Genomic DNA, 21,808 nt, shown 5'->3' with positions numbered 1-21,808 from the left:
CTCTTACCAGACATTTATTGGGATCATTTTACAAAACCATAAGAAATTGGAACTTCAAGAAAGTGGTATGATTGGTTGATTTCCTCCCACAAGAAGGCAGATTGCAGCCTTCCTTTCATGCTGGTGTGAGAGTTTTGCCTGCTGTTTTAACCACAGCAGAGGTGATTTGGTTTATTCAGTCATCTCTAATGGGAAAGCAAAGGTCATGATCTGTAGTTGGTTGTTTTTCACTCTTTACTCTTTGCTCTTTTGGTGGCCGGCCATGCAGCTCCCAAATAAATCACACTGAATCTTATTATTACTTATAAATTCCTGGCCTTAGCTTGGCTTGTTTCTAGCCAACTTCTCTTAACATAAATTATCCCATCTACCTTTTGCCTCTGGACTTTTTCCTTTTCTTACTTATGTGTATCTTACTTTTACTCTTACTCTATGGCTGGCTGGGTGACTGGGTGGCAGGTTGGCTTGCCCATACTGTCCTCTTCTTCTTTTCTTGCTCCTCTATCATCTCAGATTTGTCCTCCTATTTATTCTCTCTGTCTGCCAGTTCCACCTATCCTTCCCTGCCAAGCTATTGGCCATTCAAGACTATATTAGACCAAATAGATGTTTTAGACAGGCAAAGTAACACAGCTTCACAGAGTTAAACAAATGCAATGTAAAAGAATGCAACACATCTTTGCATCATTAAGCAAATGTTCCACAGCATAAACAAATGTAATACATCTTAGAATAATATTCTACAACAATGATCAATGTAAGTGTTCAGCATGAGGAAACTATCTTAGGACTCACTTGTAATCTGAAAAGTGTTAGAAATAGTGGAAGATTCCAGACTCCTAATAGTAATCAGTCTCCTGAATTAGCTACTTCTGCTCATCTGTCTGTAATTGGTTACCTAGTCTTAGTCTTTCATACATGTAAATTACACACTTAATGTTAATAAATCAACTGATAAATGGAACCAGATTCCACATTTTCCCAAGAAGCACATCAAGTAAATATAACAATTAATTTAGTGTGTTAACATTCATATCCTTTCTGCTATTGTAAAAGCATACTGTAGCTTGGCAATAGCAGATGCATGTCTTTGAGAAAGTACTAAGTTTTATTTATATTTCCTATATAATATGGCCATATATTTATGGCCATTCAGTAATGTAAATCTTCAATAAATGTTATTAATTAACTTTTGTTTTAGAGATTCTTAAATACACACAAAGTGTCTTGATAAAGTCCATGTCATTTTCTTCCTCCCAAATCCTTCCCTGTGGAAGTTTGAAGGAGAATTGTCCCCTAAGGCTCAGGGACTTGAACACTTGGTTTGCAGTTGCATCATGGTCTTGACCCCCTTTACTCATAGAATCTCACTTCCCTCTCTTCGACTGGACTCCCAGAGTTCAGCCTGGTGCTTGGCTGTTTCCATCTCAGTTACTGGATAAAGGCTCTATGATGATAGTTGGGGTATTTACCAATCTGATTACCTAGATAGGCCAGTTCAGGCACCCTATCCACTACTGGATATGGATCTGTTTGCAATTTTCTACATGTTGACATCCAATTATGTCAGCACCATGTGTTGAAGACGCTTTCTTTTTTCCATTGTACAGTTTTGGCTTCTTTGTCAAAAATCAGGTGTTCATAGGTGTATGGATTAATGTCATGGTCTTTAATTTCATTCCATTGGTCCACATGTTGGTTTTTATGCCAATACCAAGCTGCTTTTATTACTATAGCTCTATAGTAAAGCTTGATGTCAGGGGTGGTGATGCCTCCTGAAGTTGCTTTATTGTAAAGGATTGTTTTAGCTATCCTGGGTTTTTTGTTTTTCCATATGAAGTTGAGTATTGCTCTTTCCAGGTCTGTGAAGAATTGTGTTGAGATTTTGATAGGGATTGCATTGAATCTGTAGATTGCTTTTGGTAAGATTGTCATTTTTATTATGTTGGTTCTATCTATCCATTAGCATGGGAGAGCTTTCCATTTTCTGATATCTTCAATTTCTTTCTCCAAAGACTTAAAGTTTGTGTCATACAGGTGTTTCACTTGCTTAGTCAGAGTTACCCCAAGGTATTTTATATTATTTGTGGCTGTTGTAAAGGGTGATGTTTCTCTGATTTCTTTCTCGGCCTGTTTATCATTTCTATATAGGAGAGCTACTTTTTTTTTAGTTAATCTTGTATCCTGCCACTTTACTGAAGGTGTTTATCAGTTGTAGGAGTTCCCTGGTAGAATTTTTGGAGTCACTTATGTATACGAGCATATCATCTACAGATAACAAATGTTTGACTTCTTCCTTTCCAAGTTGTATCCCCTTGATCTCCTTTCGTTGTCTTATTGCTCTAGCTAGAACTTCAAGTACTATATTGAATAGATATGAAGACAATGGATAGCCTTGTCTTGTTTCTGGTTTTAGTGGAATCAGTTTGAGTTTCTCTTCATTTAACTTGATTTTGACTGTTGGCTTGCTGTATATTGTAGTGTCTTTATTATGTTTAGATATATTCCTTGCATTCCTGATCTCTCCAAGACCTTTATCATGAAGGGGTGTTAGATTTTGTCAAAGGCTTTTTCAGCATCTAATGAGATGATCGTGTGGTTTTTTTTTCTTTCAGTTTGTTTATATAATGGATTATATTAACAGACTTTTGTATGTTCAACCATCACTGCATTTCTGGAATGAAGCCTACTTGGTCATGGTACATGATTTTTTTTATGTGTTCTTGGATTTGGTTTGCCAATATTTTACTGAGTATTTTTGCATCAATGTTCATGAGGGAGATTGGTTTGTACATCTCTTTGTTTGTTGCATCTTTGTGTGGTTTGGGTATCAGGGTAACTGTAGCCTCATAAAAAGAGATTGAGAATGCTCCTTTTGTTTCTATTCTGTGTAACAATTTGAGGAGTACTGGTATTAGCTCTTCTTTGAAATTCTGGTAGAATTCTGTGCTGAAACCATCTGGCTCTAGGCTCTTTTTGGTTGGGAGATTTTAATGATTGCTTCTATTTCCTTAGGGATGTTGGGTCTATTTAAATTGTTTATCTGGTCTTGATTTAATTTGAGTATGTGGTACCTATCCAGAAAATTGTCCATTTCCTTTAGATTTTCCAATTTTGTGGAATGCATGTTTTTGAAGTATGACCTGATGATTCTCTGGATTTCCCCAGCGTCTATTGCTGTGTCTCCCTTTTTGTTTCTGATTTTGTTAATTTGGATGCTCTCTTTCTGCCTTTTGGTTAGTTTGGCTAAGGATTTGTGTATCATATTGATTTTCTCAAAGAACCAACTTCTAATTTCATTGATTCTTTGTATTGTTCTCTTTGTTTCTATTTTATTGATTTTAGTCTTCAATTTGATTATTTCCTGGCATTTATTCCTCCTGGGTGAGTTTGCTTCTTTTGTTCTAGAGCTTTCAGGTGTACTATTAAGTCACTGGTGTGAGATTTCTCCAAATTCTTTATGTAGGCATTTAGAGCTATGATTTTCCTCTTAGCACTGCTTTTGTATGTCCTGTAAGTTTGGGTATGTTGTACATTCATTTTCATTGAATTCCTGGAAGTATTTAATTTCTTTCTTTGTTTCTTCCTTGACCCATTGGTGATTCAGTTGAGCATTAATCAATTTCAATGAGATTGTAGGCTTTCTGTAATTTGTGTTGTTGTTGAATTCTAACTTTAAGCCATAGTAGTCTGATAAAATACAGAAGGTTGTTCCAATTTTTTTGTATCTGTTGAGATTTGCTTTGTGACTGAGTATGTAGTCAATTTTAGAGAAGGTTCCACGGGGTGCGGAGAAGAACGTATATTCTTTTGTGTTAGTGTGGAATGTTATGTAGATATCTATTAAGTCCATTTGAGTCATAACATCTGTTAGTTCCTTTATTTCTCTGTTAAGTTTCTGTCTGGCATGTGGGAGTCTGTGGGAGTCCAGCTCCCACCTTTTCCACCTATTCTATAGTTCTTAGGAGGAGAGAGGGGTAAGAAAATATCAGATGGAAAGAGAGACCTCAACAATGAGAAAAAAGACAGAAACATGGGATAGCTTCAGGAGGACCTGGGTCAGTATCCAATGGCCTTTTCTGTTTATTCAAAAGGCTTTTTATAACATGCCAAGGGGAGAGGCAAAAGACCTTCCCCTTGCAAGATCAAAGCACATTGTATAGCCAAGTGTAGACCCTTCCAAATACCTGGTAACCACACCTGTGGTCAAATCATCCCCTTATGCTGCCATACTGGATAAAGGAAGCTCAGATTATCTGGCTCTGAGTAGTTTTGGCCTCCACACTGGCAGACCTGTCCATTGGTAAGAGTGGAGTGTTGAAGTCTCTCACTATTAGTGTGTGGGGTTTGATGTACAATTTAAGCTTTAGTAATGTTTCTTTTATATATGTGGGTGCCCTTGTATTTGGGGCATAAAGATTCAGAATTGAAACTTCATCTTGATGTATTTTTCCTGTGATGAATATGCAATGTCTCTCTTGATCTCTTTTGATTAATTTTAGTTTGAAACCTATTTTGTTAGATATTAGGATAGCTACACCAGATTGCTTCTTAAGTCTATTTGATTGGAAAATCTTTTCCCAACCCTTTACTCTGAGGTAGTATCTGTCTTTGAAGTTGAAGTGTGTTTCTTGTATGCAGCAGAAGGATGGATCCTGTTTTCATATCCATTCTGTTAGCCTGTGTCTTTTTATAGGTGAATTGATTCCATTGATATTAAGGGATATTAATGACTGGTGATTGTTAATTCATGTGATTTTTGGGGTGGTAGTGTGTGTGTTTCTCTTCTTTGGGATTTGTTGGTGTGGGATTTTCTCTTGCCTGTGTTTTCATGGATTCATCTAACTTCCTTAGGTTGTATCTTCCTTCTAGTGCTTTCTATAGGGCTGGATTTGTTTGTCATGGAATATCTTGTTTACTCCATCTTTGATGATAGAAAGTTTTGCTGGGTATAGTAGTCTGGGCTTGCATCTGCAGTCTCTAAGTGTCTTCATAATGTCTGTCCAGGGCCTTCTGGCTTTCAGAGTCTCCATTGAGAAGTTGGGTGTTATTCTGATAGGTCTGCACTTTATATGTTACTTGGCCTTTTTCTTTTGCAGATCTTAATATTCTTTCTTTATTCTGTATGTTTAGTGGTTTGATTATTATGTGGTGAGGGGACTTTTACTTTGGGTCCAGTCTATTTGGTTTTCTGTACACTTCTTGTATCTTCATAGTCATTTTCTGCTTTAGGTTGGGGAATTTTTCTTCTATGATTTTGTTGAATATATTTTCTGTGCCTTTCAACTGGTATACTTCTCCTTCTTCAATCCCTATTATTTTCAGGTTTGGTCTTTTCATGGTGTCCTAGATTTCCTGGATGTTTTGTGTTATGACTTTGTTGGCTTTAATGTTTCCTTTGACCAATGAATCTATTTCCTCTATCATATCTTCAATGCCAGAAATTCTCTTGTGTTCTGTTGGCTATGCTTGCATCTGTAGTTCCTGTTCATTTATTCAGATTTCTGTTTCCAGCATTCCCTCAGTTTGTGTCTTCTTTATTGCCTCTACTTCAAGTCTTGAACTGTTTCCTTCATCTGTTTGATTGCTTTTTCTTGGTTTTCTTGGCTTGCTTTAAGGAATTTAGTGATTTCTTCCAATTTTTGTTTGTGTTTTCCTTGATTTCTTTAAGGGAATTTTTCATTCTCTCTTTAAAGGTCTCTATCATCTTCATAAAGTTATTTTTTATTTTTTTAATATTTTTATTTTATAATTAATTTAATTTTACATATCAGCTGCGGATTCCTCTGTCCTCCCTCCGCCCACCCCCAGCCTTCCCACCCAACCCACCCCCCATTCCCACCTACTTCAGGGCAAGGTCTCCCCTGGGGAGTCAGCCCAGCCTGGTGGATTCAGTTGAGGCAGGTCCAGTCCCCTCCTCCCTACACCAAGGCTGAGCAGTGTCTTGGCATAGGTCCTAGGTTCCAAAAAGCCAGCTCATGCACCAAAGACAGGTCCTGGTTCTACTGCCTGGGGGCCTCCTAAACAATTCAAGCTAATCAACTGTCTCACTTATCCAGAGGGCCTGGCCCAGTTCCATGGGGGCTCCTCAGTTATTGGTTCACAGTTCATGTGTTTCCACTAGTTTAGCTATTTGTCCATGTGCTTTTTCTAATCACGGTCTCGATATCTCTTGCTCATATAATCCCTCTTCTCTCTCTCACCGGTTGGACTCTTGGAGCTCCACCTGGGGTTTGGCCATGGATCTCTGCATCTGCTTCCATCAGTCATTGGATGAGAGTTCTATCATGACTGTTAGGGTGTTTGGCCATACAATCATCAGAGTAGATCAACTCAGGCACTCTCTCGACCATTGTCAGTAGTCTACAGTGGAGGTATCTTTGAGGCTTTCTGGGGACCTCTCTAGCACTCTGCTTCTTCCCATTCCCATGGGGTCTTCATTTATCATAGTATCTCTTTCCTTGTTCTCCTACTCTGTTCCTGATCCAGCTGGGACCTCCTGATCCCCTAAGCTCACTTTCCCCCGACCCTTGCCCTCCATTAACCTCCTCCCACACCCAGTTTGCTCATGTAGATCTCACCCATTTCTCTGTCATTGGGCAATGCCTGTGTCTTTCTCAGGGTTCTCCTTTCTAGGTAGCCTCCCTGGAGTTGTGAGTTGCAGTCTGGTTATCCTTTGCTTTACATCTAGTATCCACTTATGAGTGAGTACATACCATGCTTGTCTTTCTGAGTCTGGGTTACCTCACTCAGGATGATTTTTTTTAGTTCCATCCATTTGCCTGCAAACCTCATGATGTCATTGTTTTTCTCTGCTGAGTAGTACTCCATTGTGTATATGTACCACATTTTATTTATCCATTCTTCAGTTGAAGGGCATCTAGGTTGTTTCCAGGTTCTGGCTATTACAAATAATGCTAATATGAACATAGTTGAGCATGTGTCCTTGTGGTATGATTGAGCATTCCTTGGGTATATGCCCAAGAGTGGTATAGCTGGGTCTTGAGGGAGATGGATTCCCAATTTTCTAAGAAAGTGCCATATTGATTTCCAAAGTGGCTGTACAAATTTGCATTCCCACCAACAATGTAGGAATGTTTCCCTTGCACCACATCCTCTCCAACATAAGCTGTCTTCAGTGTTTTTGATCTTAGCCATTCTGACAGATGTAAGATGGTGTCTCAGAGTCATTTTGATTTGCATTTCCCTGATGACTAATGATGTTGAGCAATTCCTTAAATGTCTTTCAGTCATTTGAGCTTCTTCTGTTGAGAATTCTCCATTTAGCTCTATAGCCCATTTTTTAATTGGACTGTTGGGTATTTTGATGTCTAATTTCTTGAGTTCTTTATATGTTATGGATATCAGTCCTCTGTCAGATGTGGGGTTGGTGAAGATATTTTTCCATTCTGTAGGCTGTCGTTTTTTCTTGTTGACCATGTCCTTTGCCCTACAAAGGCTTCTCAGTTTCAAGAGGTCCCATTTATTAATTGTTTCTCTCAGTGTCTGTGCTACTGGTGTTATATCATAAAGTTATTTTTTAATGTTGTTTTCTTCTACATTGGGATGCTCAGGTCTTTCTGTTGTAGAGCTGCTAGGTTCTGGTGGTGCCATATTGTTCTTTATGTTGTTGAATGTATTCTTGCACTGGCATTTACCTATCACTTCCTCCAGTCGGTGCAAGCAGTGTCTGTTTCTCAGGGAGCCTCTCTTGGTCCAATTGGCACTCTTGGTCCAATTAGAGCTGGTGGAGTCTGTGTCTTAGGGAGCCACTGAAGTCTCAGGGGATGGGTAGATTTGGGGAATGGGGTAGGGCTTATAGATTACAGAGTCCCTGACAGCAGGAGTCTTACCTATTGGCCAGCAACTGGGACTGCAATGAGTGGGTTAAGAAGACAGGGGTTGTGCTCCAGTCTAGGACCTAGGGACTTGGGTGACTATCTAAGTGAACTATCACTTACCTCTTGGTCCAACTGGAGCTGGTGAAGTCTTTGTCTCAGGGAGCCCTTGATGTTTCAGGAGATGGGTAGTTTTGGGGAATGGAGTGTGGCTTATAGATTACAGGGTCCAATGGGGGTGGTGGTAGGCAGGCCTGTCTGCAGGAGTCTTGTTTGCTGGCCTGCAACTGAGGCTGCATTGGGTGGGGTTAAGGGAGCATAGGTTATGTCCTTGGACCTAGGGCCTAGAGACTGGGGTGACCAGCTAGGAAAACAGTCACTCACCTCTCGGTCCAATCTGGGCTGGCAGAGTCTATGTCTCAGGAAGCAACTGCAGTCTCAGAGGATGGGCGAGTTTGGTGGAGTGAGTGGGGTTTATAGATTACAGAGTCCGATGGGCGTTGGTGGTGGGCAGGCTTGTCCACAGGAGTCTTACTGGCTACATGCAGTCTTTAAAATTAATCCTCAAAAGGAACCTAACAATACCTCATTACCTAAAGGACATAGTGCTATTAGCGTTCACTTTGTTTTTACTTTTGATAATGTGCTTATAAAACTAATGTAGCAAATTGAATACTTGGGTAAACTGTGTTAACTATACAGTGCATGTGCCCAAGGAGCAATTGCTACACTTGCATGGAAGGACATCCCCAGGCTCAAGTATCCTTTTCCTTTGAATGGGACTGTAGCTGGAGTTTTCTTGCCTGGCCCACAGTCAGGATAAATCTGTCACCTGCCAGTCCCACAGCCTCAGACCCAACCAAGTAAACACAGAGACTTACATTGGTTACAAACTGTATGGCCATGGCAGGCTTCTTGCTAACTGTTCTTACAGCTTAAATTAATCCATTTCTATAAATCTATACCTTGCCACATGGCTCGTGGCTTACCGGCATCTTCACATGCTGTTTGTCATTGTGGCGACTGGCAGTGTCTCTCTGACTCAGCCTTCCACTTCCCAGCTTTATTCTCCTCCTTGTCCCACCTATACTTCCTGCCTAGCCAATGGCCAATCAGTGATTTATTTATTGACCAATCAGCAACACATTTGCCATACAGACCATCCCACAGCATGGGACTGTGGTCCTAAAAGAGAAAATGGCATGTTACCCTCTTTATGAGACAAGGACACATGGGGTGGTAAAATTTTCCAGAGTCTGTTGCTCTTATTCCAAGACATGCAGGTAGGCCCACTGAAAGCCTCTTATCCATAGAGAAGATGAATTATTCATCACACAACACTGGGATGGATTCTTTCAAAAAATGGGTAGTGATACCCCCAGTGGTTGATGATACCTCTAGCAGTTTCCTTATTCAGGATTGTTCTGCTAATCTGAGTCTTTTGTATTTCCATGTGAAATTTAGTATTGTTTTTCAATTTCTTTGAATTATATTGGAATTTTGATGAGGATTGCATAGAATCCAAAATTATTCCTAAAGTCATGAATAGAGAGTCAAAACACTTATAAATAACATGATTTATTAATTCTTGGAAGTAGAAGTGGGTATATAGTGTTCAGTATTTGTCCTAGTTAGAGTTTTTATTGCTGTGAGGAAACACCATGACTAAAAAGCAAGTTGGGAGAAAATGATTTATTTAGCTTACTTACACTTACATATCACTGTTCATCACTGAAGGAAATCAGAATAGGAACTCAAGCAGGTAGGATCCTGGAGGCAGGAGCTGAGGCAGAGACCATGGAGGGGTGCTGCTTACTGGCTTGTTCTAATGGCTTACTCAGTCTGCTTTCTTTTAGAACCTAGGGTGTCCAGACCAGGGATGGTTACACCCACAAATGGTCTGGACCCTGTCATATCAATCGCTAGTTAAGAAAATGTCTTACTGGCTAGCCTACAGACGATTTTATAGAGACATTTTGTTTGGTAACTTTATTTTATTTAATTAACATTTTTCATTTATTTTACATACCAACTACAGTGTCCCCTCCTTCCTCTCCTCCTGTTCCCTCCCCCTGACTCATGCCTACCCCATCCCCATCCATTCCACCTCCTTCTCCATTCAGAAAGGGGCAGGCCTCCCATGGGCTTGAAGAAAGCATGGCATATCAAGTTGAGGTAGGACCAAGCTCCTCCCTACAGACATTTCTTTTGTCTTAAGGGTCCCCACTCCCCAGTGAATTTAGCTTATGTCAAGTTGATATAAAATGAGCCAAGACAGTGTTCTTCTAGCATGTGTTCTTAGATAGCAGCAATTTTATTAGAATATTCACTACAGTTGGCCTGTCATATTGTCAAAGATTCAACCAATCATATATTGAAAATATATAAAACAAATGATTCTTGTGCTCTGAATGTCGTCATCTCATGAATTATGCAGTATAAACTATATAACTAAATAAATTTGATATTATAAGAATCTAAAGAGGATTTTAAATATGTAGGATGGGAGTATTTAAAGTTTAAATAATGCTCATAACAAATATAGGTAGATTTGGCTCCTGCAGAGTGGGGTGGCAGGTTCTTATTTAAAAACCACAAAGAGCCTTGGATTTGGAAAAAAAAGAAGAAGAAGATGAAGAAGAAGAAGAAGAAAAAGAAGAAGAAGAAGAAGAAGAAGAAGAAGAAGAAGAAGAAGAAGAAGAAGAATTCTGTATAGAGTTAAATGAAAGAATGTTTTCATTTAAAAGCTTGTCTGAGCCGGCCACACTAATGGAAGCCCATGAACTGTAAACTAGTGGCTGTGGAGCCCCCATGTGACTAGACTAGGCCCTCTGGATATGAAAGACCATTGTTTGGCTCGAACTGTTTGGGGGACACCCAGGCAGGGGGATCGGGATCTGTTTCATCCCTAGTGCATGGGCAGGCTTTTGGGAATCCAGTGCCTGTGGTGTGATGCCTTGCACAGCCTTGGTGCATTGGGAAGGGGCTTGGACCTGCCTAGGCTCAGTGTGCAAGGCTTTGCTGACTCCCCATGGGAGACCTTGATTTGGGGGATGTGGGGATGTGGGGTGGCTTGGGAGAGAGGGCTGGGGGGTGGGAGGAAGGAGAAAGTGGGATCTGTGGGTGGTATGTAGAGTGAGTAGAAAATTTCTTAATAAAAAATAAAAATAAAATAAAAGCTGGTCTGAGCAGAAATGGTCAGAAGGATGAAGGGGTCTTGAAGAGTGAGGAACTTGTCTAGAATTCTTAGTCAATAGACTGGTTCTAATTCATGGTTTTGTTCTTCATAGTTTTTCTCAGGTATGTCACTATATTCAGGAATCTCACTACCTGAACTTTCGTGGATTCAGTACTTCAACATTCCTCATTATGGATTTACAGTAAGTTGTCCTGTCGGTCACTGTACTTGGGGTCTCCAACTGTAGCAACTGAAATGAATCCCAACCAAGTCCTTTCCCCAGCTGTAATCTCTAACCAGCAGCTGCCCAGGATTTTCCTTCCAAGAGCAAAAGATGAGAACTTTCCTGTCAATTCTAGCCAAAGGTCAGTGAGTCATCTGGGTTTTTCCCCAGTCACATGTTATTTAAGGGAAATAAAGAGTGAGAAAAATCCCAGAGTAAAGAAGAAACATAGATGATATGATGAAAAGCATATAGTTGTGATTATACCCAATAAGGAAATAATGAAAGGATCAGGAACTAAGATATATAGTTTATATCAAGAAATTAAAAGAAATAGAAACCATGCAATACTCGTAGCCATATTGGCTTTGCCAAGCTTTCTCTGCAGTAAAGTGTGTCTTAACAGACTTTCTTACTCACATAATCTCAACTGGTTTTGATAAAAAGAAGCAAGAAATATTGTTAGTATAAATCATAGTATTGTTTTAATTACAGTGTTTACATGGTTATCTATAAGAGAAGGAGGTGCCTGAGGTAATCTGGTTAGAGAGTCCACCTCTTAGTAGTTGGGAAGCACCATCATTTCAATCCTAAGCCTCCTGAGTGTGAGGGAGGGGCACTGCTTTGCTGGGTAGACTGAACTTGGTAAGGGTTTGTTCATTTAATTTTTTTTTTTTTGCAAATTACAGTCAAGATTGAATTTCAATTTATAGTTGTATTTATTTTTTTGGAAACTTTTGGAAATGTTAAACTATTTGCATTTCCCTGTTCCTGTTTGTGTTACAGGCTTTGCTGCACAATGAATTCCTGGGACAAAACTTCTGTACAGAACATAATACAGCAGAAGTCAGAAGATGTCAGAACTATGTAATGTAAGCTTGAGTTCAGTGTCATAATGGGAACAGAGATGCTGCTACACTTAGAAGGAAAACCCATACTTTCAGGATTAGCACTCTGTCCTCTCCTGGTTCCCCAGAGAGAATCATTGTAACCAATGCACATATGGATGTGTTTTGATCCTACTGCTCTATGATGTAGAATGTGCAGAAAGGGTTCTTTGGGGCCTTTGAAAAATGGTTTTGATGTCTTGATTGTGGATTTGAGTTCCTTGTTTCAGAACATTTGAGTTTGACCTAGGCTGCTCTGATAGTTAACAAGGGCATACAGTTTCTACATGTATAGACTATGGTACCTGTGAGCAGAGCCCAAGAACATCAGAGCAGCAAGGACCAAAAGGACAGAGCTTTGCCTGCAAGCATTCAGGGTCTTCCCTCTGCCTCACACTCTAGAAGACCTCAAAAAAATTAAAGGCGTGTGTGTGTGTGTGTGTGTGTGTGTGTGTGTGTGTGTGTGTGTTTGTGTGTGAAAATGTCCTATCAGAGGATATGACCTGCAATGAAAGAAACATGTAGTTCAGTATGTTGAGAAGGAAAAATCATTTTTGTCTAATACCATTAAAATAGAAACAAATTTTTTTTTTTTGGTTTTTCGAGACAGGGTTTCTCTGTGTAGCTTTGCGCCTTTCCTGAAACTCGCTTTGGAGACCAGGCTGGCCTCGAACTCACAAAGATCCGCCTGCCTCTGCCTCCCGAGTGCTGGGATTAAAGGCGTGCGCCACCACCGCCCGGCGAAACAAAATATTTTTAATAAAATTAAAGTGTATTATTTTAAAGTTTCAATAACTTCCCTTTTTACAATTGCTCTCATTGATTTGATTTTGATAGATAAATGAGATAGGAACATGCTGATATGCTAAATCTCTCATGGATTTTCAAAATAATAATGAATAGCAGTAACCCAAATTGTGTTTGAATTACTGATAAGAAAACAAGTATGGGGAATATCTTATTTTCAAAAATCTCCTCTCTCCTGGTGTGGTTTGGCATCCTTCTAATACAAATTTCTTACCAGTTTCTTGTCAGAAGGATGGAGATGGGTAAAGTGAAACCAGAGACAGGCCATCCACAGACCTCATACTCACAAAAGGATTATCCTCACAAGAGGAAGAAGAAATCTGCCCTTTCAGTAGATTTGAGAACTGTCAAATCCTAAGAAATACAAGGGAATGGATATACACAGAGATGGAGACACACAGAGATGGAGACACACAGGGATGGAGACACACAGGGATGGAGACACACAGGGATGGAGACACACAGGGATGGAGACACACAGGGATGCAAACACACAGGGATGGAGACCGACAGAGATGGAGACACACAGGTGGTGATTGTAATACATCCAGAATTTTTAGCAGCAGCACCTTTTCTAACCTGTGTCAGGGCCTTGCATCCTGTTGTACTCCAACTGCTACCCAGGCTCTGTCTGTAGCCATGGGCTACTGGGGATGTTCCATAGCTGAGCATCCTTGGTTGTCATGCTCCCTTAGTAGAAGAGCTGACAGGAATTGACTGACTCCTGGCAGAAACCCTTAGTCTCCTCTGGTCCTCGGTCTAGAATTCGATGCTGTGTTTATTGCATGACTGTCTACTGAGTCAGCAGAATTGCACAAAACTTTGATCTCTTAGAGTGTCTGCGTGTTGTTAGGAAGCTGAGGTTTTCCACTTCGGGAGAAACAAGTCCTTCATCCATGCCTTTGCCCTTAGAGGAGAGGGCAGCATTGTAGATTTAGAAATGAATGACACAATGAAGACTACTAAGTTGGATATTAGTGTGACTCTATAAACTCGGACTAGTTTACTGAGCCTACTTCCTCTATGCTTTTAAATAGATGTGATAACTATGCCTCTTTGGATGATTTTTGAAATTAACAAAGTGACCTAATATAAGTAGGTTAGATTGACATAATATATACCAAATTTGTAAGTATAACATTACTACTACCAATTAAATATAAAGAAGAAATTTTTAATGATGTGTTGAAACTATGAGTTTTTAAAAGGAATAATCAGTGAATGTACTGAATAAACTTTGACATATTTTTGTGTGTGTTGAATTACAGATGTACTGGTGAAGAATTCTTGACGATCCAGGGCATCGATCTCTCATCATGGGGCTTCTGGAAGAATCACGTGGCCTTATCTTGTATAATGATTATCTTTTTATCAATTACCTATGTGAAGCTATTAGCTCTTAAGAAAAAGAGACATTTTTAAGTCACTCTTCCACTTTCTTTGAATTAATCTGACATTTAAAAAAATCAAAACTCTGCTGGTTATTGGTGAAATTATTATGGCCACTCCACGTAGTTAAAAGGAGATTTATTTAATGGCGTAACTTACAAGTTAAGAGATAGGTAGGTCGCAGGGTCTAGGGAAGGTGTATCACAGTCCAGCAGTGTTCTCTGGAGCTCTGCTTGGCCCACCTTCACCGTCCAAGGTCCCGGAACCGAGTGAGTGCGCTGCCCATCCAGATCTCAGGTCTCCAGGCACCTCCCTTGGCCCGGCCTTGTAGGCGTGACAGTTGCCGAAGTCTCAATGGGGGTTGGAACTTCCAGATCAAAGCTGGAATGGCTACCCACTACAGCTGGTGGTCATGTCATAGGAGCAGCAGGTAGGACTTGAATTCAGGAGTTTGGCCCACCAGAATGCAAGGTACTGATGGGTGAATCTTGGATAGGCAAAGCCCTGGGGGCTTTGGCTTCTGAATGTCTCTTGCTAGTGCTGTGCCTTCATGGGTTTGCTGCTGCCATTTTTTTCTCTGGAATGAATTTTGTGAATGGGGGTGGGGGAATACCTACTGCCTTTAATGTTTATGTTTATCTTATGGAAATATCTCATTCTACTGGGCATTTTTCCTATGGATTATTATGAAAATGATTTCCTTTTGACCTGTACTGTTTAACTGAAGTAATGATTTATACAATAATAGTGGTAGTTTAAATAGAATTTTGATGATAAAGGGTTTTTAACACATGTAGTAAGGGATTACGATAGAGGTTACTTTAGTGGGAAAATTATTATAGGTAAAGTAGGATATAGGGTTACCCCCACCCCTGATAAAGCAGGGGCTGCATAGGATAGAAAATAGGACAAGGAGGTGTCATCAGCTGGGACCTAGGAGTTTCTCTTGAGGAGCCTATGGACTGTGGTTTAGGTGAATGATTAAAGAAAACAATTGTGTCTGAGGAATTAGCTCACAATCTTTTGGGTATTGAGATATGTGTTCATGGATTTTGGAGTGCATCATAGATAAAACAAAGCTTTAAATAATACTTCATGTAACTAGAAAACAAAGAATTGTATGGTAACTTATGATAATTGGATAGAACTCTAAAATATGAAAAGTGAAACTAGTTATCTGTTTTCCTGGCAATTATAAAAACTACTGTCTGTGTTAGCAATTATGACTGAAAGGCTCCTGATCTCTGAGAATCCTAAATGATAAATGTTTACCAGTATGTGGGTACTTGGAGACAATTTGTTTTTAACCTGTAATGTGTAAAATGTTTAATCATATAAGGGAAATGGGAAACATGTTATTTTTTTTACTTGTATTCATTGTAAACATTCACTTAAAAATAGATTGTAACTACATTGTCATTTTTGTACTGCTTAAAAGATTCTGCTGGGACATATAAACTGTAAGGGAAAAAATAAAGAAGTTAGAAGGAGGATATCAGGAAGTAGTGTAAAAGGGAGTCATCAGGAAGGAGTGAGAAGGAAGTCATCAGGAGGTAGTGAGAAGGAAGTCATCAGGAAGTAGTGAGAAGGAAGTCATCAGGAAGTAGTGAGAAGGAAGTCATCAGGAAATAGTGAGAAGGAAGTCCTCAGGAAGTAGTGAGAATGAGGACATCAGGAAGTAGTATAGAAGGAAGTCATCAGGAAGTAGTGAGAAGGAAGACATCAGGAAGTAGTGAGAAGGAAGACATCAGAAAGTAGTGAGAAGGAAGACATCAGGAAGTAGTGAGAAGGAAGTCATCAGAAAGTAGTAAGAAGGAAGTTATCAGGAAGGAGTGAGAAGGAAGTCATCAGGAAGTAGTGAGGAGGAAGTCATCAGGAAGTAGTGAGAAGAAGGCATCAGGAAGTAGTGAGAAGGAAGTCATCAGGAAGTAGTGAGAAGGAAGATATCAGGAAATAGTGAGAAGGAAGTCATTAGGAAGTAATGAGAAGGAAGTCATGAGGAAAGAGAAAGAAGAGAAACGTCAGGGTAGAAGAACAGAACAGAAAAAGGTTAGAGTAAAACAAGCAATGGAAACAACAATAAAATGAAGATCTAAGCTTTGACCCTTGGGAAAGTCCTAATGTGTCTGTTTGTCTGTTCAGTATTCACCTGATCTGCATCTCCTCTTCAGTTTCTCTGACCTGCTGAAGGATTGCCATCCATCAGCACCATATATGAGATATGACATGTTGGAGATGTGTGTGTGTGTGTGTGTGTGTGTGTGTGTGTGTGTGTGTGTGTATGTTTTTCCTTTTTGCTGGCCTGAGAGAAATAAGTTTTACTCCCTCAGATAGAAAAGTCAATGGAATGATTAGTCCTACGACTCTTTGGCTCCCCTCAATACCTGAGGCACTGAAGGCTGGTTTCTACAGCAGCAAACCTTTTTAACCCCTGTGCTGTGGGCCACAGAACTATGAAGCAGGAATTCAACTAACTATATCAAAGGCTAATACCTGAAGAAGCAGAGTTCTTCCAGAGAATAAAGTCAAGCCTCAAGGAGTCTTGGTGATATTAGCTTGGTGATATTAGCTAATATATGTATTAGCCGGTTCCTGCAATGATTCTCTTGTATGCTATGGTAGCTTTCCCAATTAATTTTTCTTCTAAGAATTTCTAACAGTTAATTTTATCTGAGATACCTCTCAACATCCAAGGACAAAATGCAAATAGACAATTATTCAAGACTACATGCTAGTCTTCTGAATTAAGGTAAGTATCTATATGGAGACACTGCCTAGGCTAGGTAGATTTTAGGTACATAGCTTTGTTTCTTGTGCATTAAGCTCAGACCCTCCTTTCTTCTTCAATCCAAATTGCACCACTAGACTTCCCCTCCAACAATTAACTCAGAAAATAAAGGGCTTTTTCATGCTAGATGCATTCAAGCTATGATGCAGGTTTCCTAGCTACTGAGCAGACTTACCCCACCTGACCAGAAAGTGACAGAGCCAGTGTATTGCTGATTGTAGGTATATGGAGATGGGTCACAGGAAGAGGAAGGGAAGAAATGAAGAGGAACAAAGACAGATTAGAACAAGATGGAAAGAACTTAGATAGAACTATGAGAGGACAGGAGAAGGGACAGAGATGAGCTAAGTACGAGAATAGAATTGAAGCTGTGTAGATAGAATTTTGTCTCAGAGGAATAAAGTGAATGGACTAAAGAGTCTCATGTTAGTAGATTCATTTGATATCCCCCAGATTAGTATCCCTACCACTTGGAGTGTCTTCCCCAGAAATCTGGGAGAAATCTCCTCAGGGCAGGCACTGGAGGGGATTTCAATACTCATGTAAATCCAGCCAAAGAAACAGCAACTGGGGTCTTAGGTTCTTTGGTGAAAATTTTCTACAGTCATTTAAAGAAATGTGATTGCAAACTGTCTTCAAATAGTTATACTTACACTCATGGACAAATGCTACAGCCAGCATTACTCAGAAAAGATTCCCATGTAATGAACTGTGGTGAATGCAGAGACTCATGGCTGCTCAAGGTACCAGAGTAAGTGACACCTGAGTGCTTAACCCTAAACAGGACACCTTTCCACCCCCTCTAAAGCTTAGGACACCATGAAAGAAGGGTGAAAAGAGTATAGAAGCCAGAAGATGAGAAGAAAGGTTGGAAATGCTATATTGTGGGCAGGACACACACAGCCATTGCAACCATGGTCTGTCTCACAACATCTATAGCTACCTGCACAAGACTGTGTTCCTCCTCAGCACAGCAAGGGTCAGAGAGGGACTCAACAGGACCATACTCCATTCTGCTGAACTATTGGTACTGGCAGATTATGGGAGAGAGGCAGTCATTGATTTCATATACATACTCATAGAAGAGCCAACTAGGCTCCAGAGGATATTCTAAAACCCAGGGTCACACAGACAGCTATGGTTAAACTTTGTGGGTCACAAGACAAAATCCAAATATATGAATGTGAAAAAGGGAATTGTAAAGAGGGGTATTTGAAGGGGTTGGAAGGGATATAAGAAAGGTGGAAGAGAATGAGAATGGCTGAAATGTGTTAGATACATACATGGAATTCTCAAATTTTTAAAATAAAAATTGGAAATATAAAAGAGTAACTCTTGTGTATAATATCCAGGCTTGTCTGTTAACCATTTTAAAGGTAGAGCTGTTGATGTCTTTGGAAGATCATCAGCTGTTGTGCCCTGTTCTTGTATAATATGGATGGACCACTCATTAGAATAATATCTTCTAATATTTCTCTCAGAAACATGTGCTAGTTTATGATTTGTTTCTGAGGTTGGAGGGATGTTAATCTGAGTATTCCATTGTTGCAACAGGTCTTGACCCCACAGGTTCATAGCTATGTTAGCCACATATGGTTTTAATTTTCTTCTCTGTCCTCCTGGACCTATACATTCAAGCCATCTTGCACTTTGTTTCACTTGAGATAATGTTCCAATTCCTAACAGTTGAACGTTTACCTCCTGAAGAGGCCAAGTTGGATGCCAAAATTCTGGTGCAATTATGGTAACATCCGCACCTGTGTCTACCAGACCAGAAAACAAAACACCATTTATTTTTATTGTTAATTTTGGTCTTTGTTCATTTATAGACGTTTGCCAAAAAATTTTCTTTATGGTTTCTCCTGAATCTGTTATTTCTGTCTCAGTTGTTCCATTACTCTGAGTTCATTCCAATAGGCATTTGGTTATTTAATTGCTCTGAATAGGGGTATCCTCTATGACTGCAGAAAAGGTCTGAACTGGATTCACTGTGGGGCCCTGCCTGAGGGCCCTCTGGGAGTTTCCCAAAGACTGAGGCAAAGGATTACCTTGCCTGTCCCTTGTTGATCTACATTCGTTGGTCCAGTGTTTCCCTTACCACACCTTCTGCATATTCCAGAAGGAAGGGGCTTTCATTGCCATTGTTCTTTGAAGAAACATTGTTTCTAGGAATGACCTGTTTACAGTCCCTTTTCAAATGTCCTTGCTCTCCATATCCAAAACATCTAACATTCCTCAAACCTTTTGAAATTGCTTCTCCTACCCACATATTATCATGGACATAAGCCTCAACATTAACTGTATCTCTAATCCAATCTTCCAAGAGTGCAGATCTTGCGTTTAGTGGCCTGATTATTCTTTTGCATGCCTTATTCACATTCTCAAAGGCCAAAGATTCGATTATTATCTGACTAGCTTCTGAATTCGGGATGACTCTCTGTACTGCTGAAGTCAATCTTTGTAAGAAATCTGTGAAGGATTCTTTTGGGCCCTGTATAACCTTTGTAAATGACTCAGTTTTTTTTTCCTGGTTCCTCAACTCTGTCCCATGCATTCAAGGCTGCCATTCAACATAGAATTAGGTTTTGAACATCATATAAACATTATGTTTGTACTGAAGCATATTGGCCTTCTCCAATAAGCTGATCCTGGAAGACTTGTATTTTTTATCCCTCCATTGTTTTTCTATATTTTTAGCCTCCTCCTTGAACCACATTTGCCACTGCAGCTGTTGTCTGGGTTCCAGAACAGCCTATGCCAGCTTCCACCAGTCCTGTGGTATAATCTTATTATATGTTGACCAGGAGTTTAACATTTGCTTTACAAATGGGGAATGTATGCCATAAGATACTATTGCCTCCTTAAATCTTCATAAGTCTAACATTTCAACTGGAATCCAAGTATTTTGTACATTCTCTTGACCAGGTAGCTGCTGCACAGGTACCGGATAAATTAAGGGTGATTGTGTGAAAACAGGCTTTCTTTCTGTAACCTTATGATCCAATCTTTAAACAACTTCACTGTTAACTTCTTCTGTCTGAATTTGAATTTCTCTATAATTCATTTTAACAGGTTTAAAGGTTTTTCTAAAACTTTTATCCTGGCAATTAAATTGACCATCTTTTTAAATAGCAAAATATGGATAAGAAAAGTAATGAAGTGCATAATTCGGTCAATATTAATCTTCTCATGTAGTTGTTCCATTGTCAGACTGCCTAAAATTTCAAACAAAGCCCAATTTTCTTCCAATGTACACATAAAACCCATTTTTTTAATGTGGAAAAAAATTCCACATTAAAAAAATGCCAGGCAGGCGTGGTGCACGCCTTTAATCCCAGCACTCAGGAGGCAGAGCCAGGTGGATCTCTGTAAGTTTGAGGCCAGCCCGGGCTACCAAGCAAGTTCCAGGAAAGGTGCAAAGCTACACAGAGAAACCCTGTCTCGAAAAAAAAAAAATTATCCTTTAAATAGTTCCCTTTAAAATATCTGATATCTTAATTTACTTACCAAGTCTGTGTAGAACAGTAGAAATCTGAGGGAATTTCAAAACAGCCACCTAGTGTCCAAGGTGTGAACCCAAAGAGAGAGAGAGAGAGAGAGAGAGAGAGAGAGAGAGAGAGAGAGAGAGAGAGAGAGGAGAGAAAGCGTAGCCACAAGTCACAAGTTCTGGCTAAAAGCTTAAATCCAGCATCCAGCCACGTGTTCCCGCTTGAGCCAAGTCAAGCCTGGGCTCCGGCTTCCTTAAGCTCCAACCACGTGCATTGGCTTTACAGGCAGGTGCCCTGTTCAGCAGGGCAGGCCTGAGTTGTTTGTAGCACTGGCTTTAAGCAAGTAGCTCCAGCTGCGGGTAACCACTTGGGGCTAAGGTCAGTCCGGCCTGAAACCTAAGCCGAGCTGGGCCCGAGTTAGGTAGCCGGGCCACTCAGGTGGGAAACCAGACCTGCTGCCAAGCCAAGCCAAGTGGTTTTTAATGGATTCTTGCCACGTGGGCACCTGGTCCGGAAACAGACAGGATTGACAGATTGATAGCTCTTTCTTGATTCCGTGGGTGGTGGTGCATGGCTGTTCTTAATTGGTGGAGTGATTTGTCTGGTTAATTCTGATAACAAATGAGACTCTGGCATGCTAATAGTTACACGACCCCCGAGTAGTCGGCATCCCCCAACTTTTTAGAGGGACAAGTGGCGTTCAGACACCCAAGATTAAGCAATAACAAATCTGTGATGCCCTTAGATGTCCGAGGCTGCACACACACTACACTGACTAGCTCAGTTGGTAGAGCATGAGACTCTTAATCTCAGGGTCGTGGGTTCGAGTCCCACGTTGGGCACCAAATGTAGATGTAACCATCTTATTAAATAAGAAACACAGAACCAATGCAAAGAAGAAAGCCAAGAGGTCAGAGCAATAGCTAAGAGCTAAAAACCTTACCCTTCACTTGCTGTTGTCCTACCTCTCCAAAAGAGACCTACTTCTGTGTGTCTGTCTTTTTTATAGAGTTTCTGTTCTGCCTTCTCATTGGTTGTAAACCCAACCACATGACCTCCTAGTGACTGCATGTCTGTACAAACCTCCAGGTCTTCTATGGTTGGTATTGAGATTAAAGGTGTGTGTCTCCAATGCTGGCTGTATCCTTGAACACACAGAGATCTACCTAGCTCTGCCTACCAAGTGCTGGGATTAAAGGCATGAACCACC

General features: G+C 40.1%; 1 protein-coding gene and 1 non-coding gene across 2 annotated transcripts in view; both read left to right on the top strand.

The window, feature by feature from the left end:
- LOC131920851 (ATP-binding cassette sub-family G member 3-like) overlaps positions 1 to 14,408 on the top strand; it is a 46,276-nt gene extending 31,868 nt beyond the window's left edge. Inside the window, exons 13-15 of the mRNA XM_059275312.1 lie at positions 11,129 to 11,218; positions 12,026 to 12,111; positions 14,202 to 14,408. Of these exons, the coding sequence (XP_059131295.1) occupies positions 11,129 to 11,218; positions 12,026 to 12,111; positions 14,202 to 14,355 (330 nt within the window). The 3' untranslated portion in view covers positions 14,356 to 14,408. The remainder of the gene's footprint in view (positions 1 to 11,128; positions 11,219 to 12,025; positions 12,112 to 14,201) is intronic.
- A 6,958-nt stretch (positions 14,409 to 21,366) lies between these two features.
- On the top strand, positions 21,367 to 21,440 carry Trnak-cuu (transfer RNA lysine (anticodon CUU)). Its single transcript has one exon. It is a non-coding gene; the product is annotated as a tRNA-Lys (tRNA).
- The last annotated feature ends 368 nt before the right edge of the window (positions 21,441 to 21,808 follow it).

Source organism: Peromyscus eremicus, chromosome 10 (assembly GCF_949786415.1).
Source record: "Peromyscus eremicus chromosome 10, PerEre_H2_v1, whole genome shotgun sequence".
Lineage (NCBI taxonomy): Eukaryota > Metazoa > Chordata > Mammalia > Rodentia > Cricetidae > Peromyscus > Peromyscus eremicus.
This window is presented reverse-complemented; position numbering and strand designations above follow the sequence as displayed.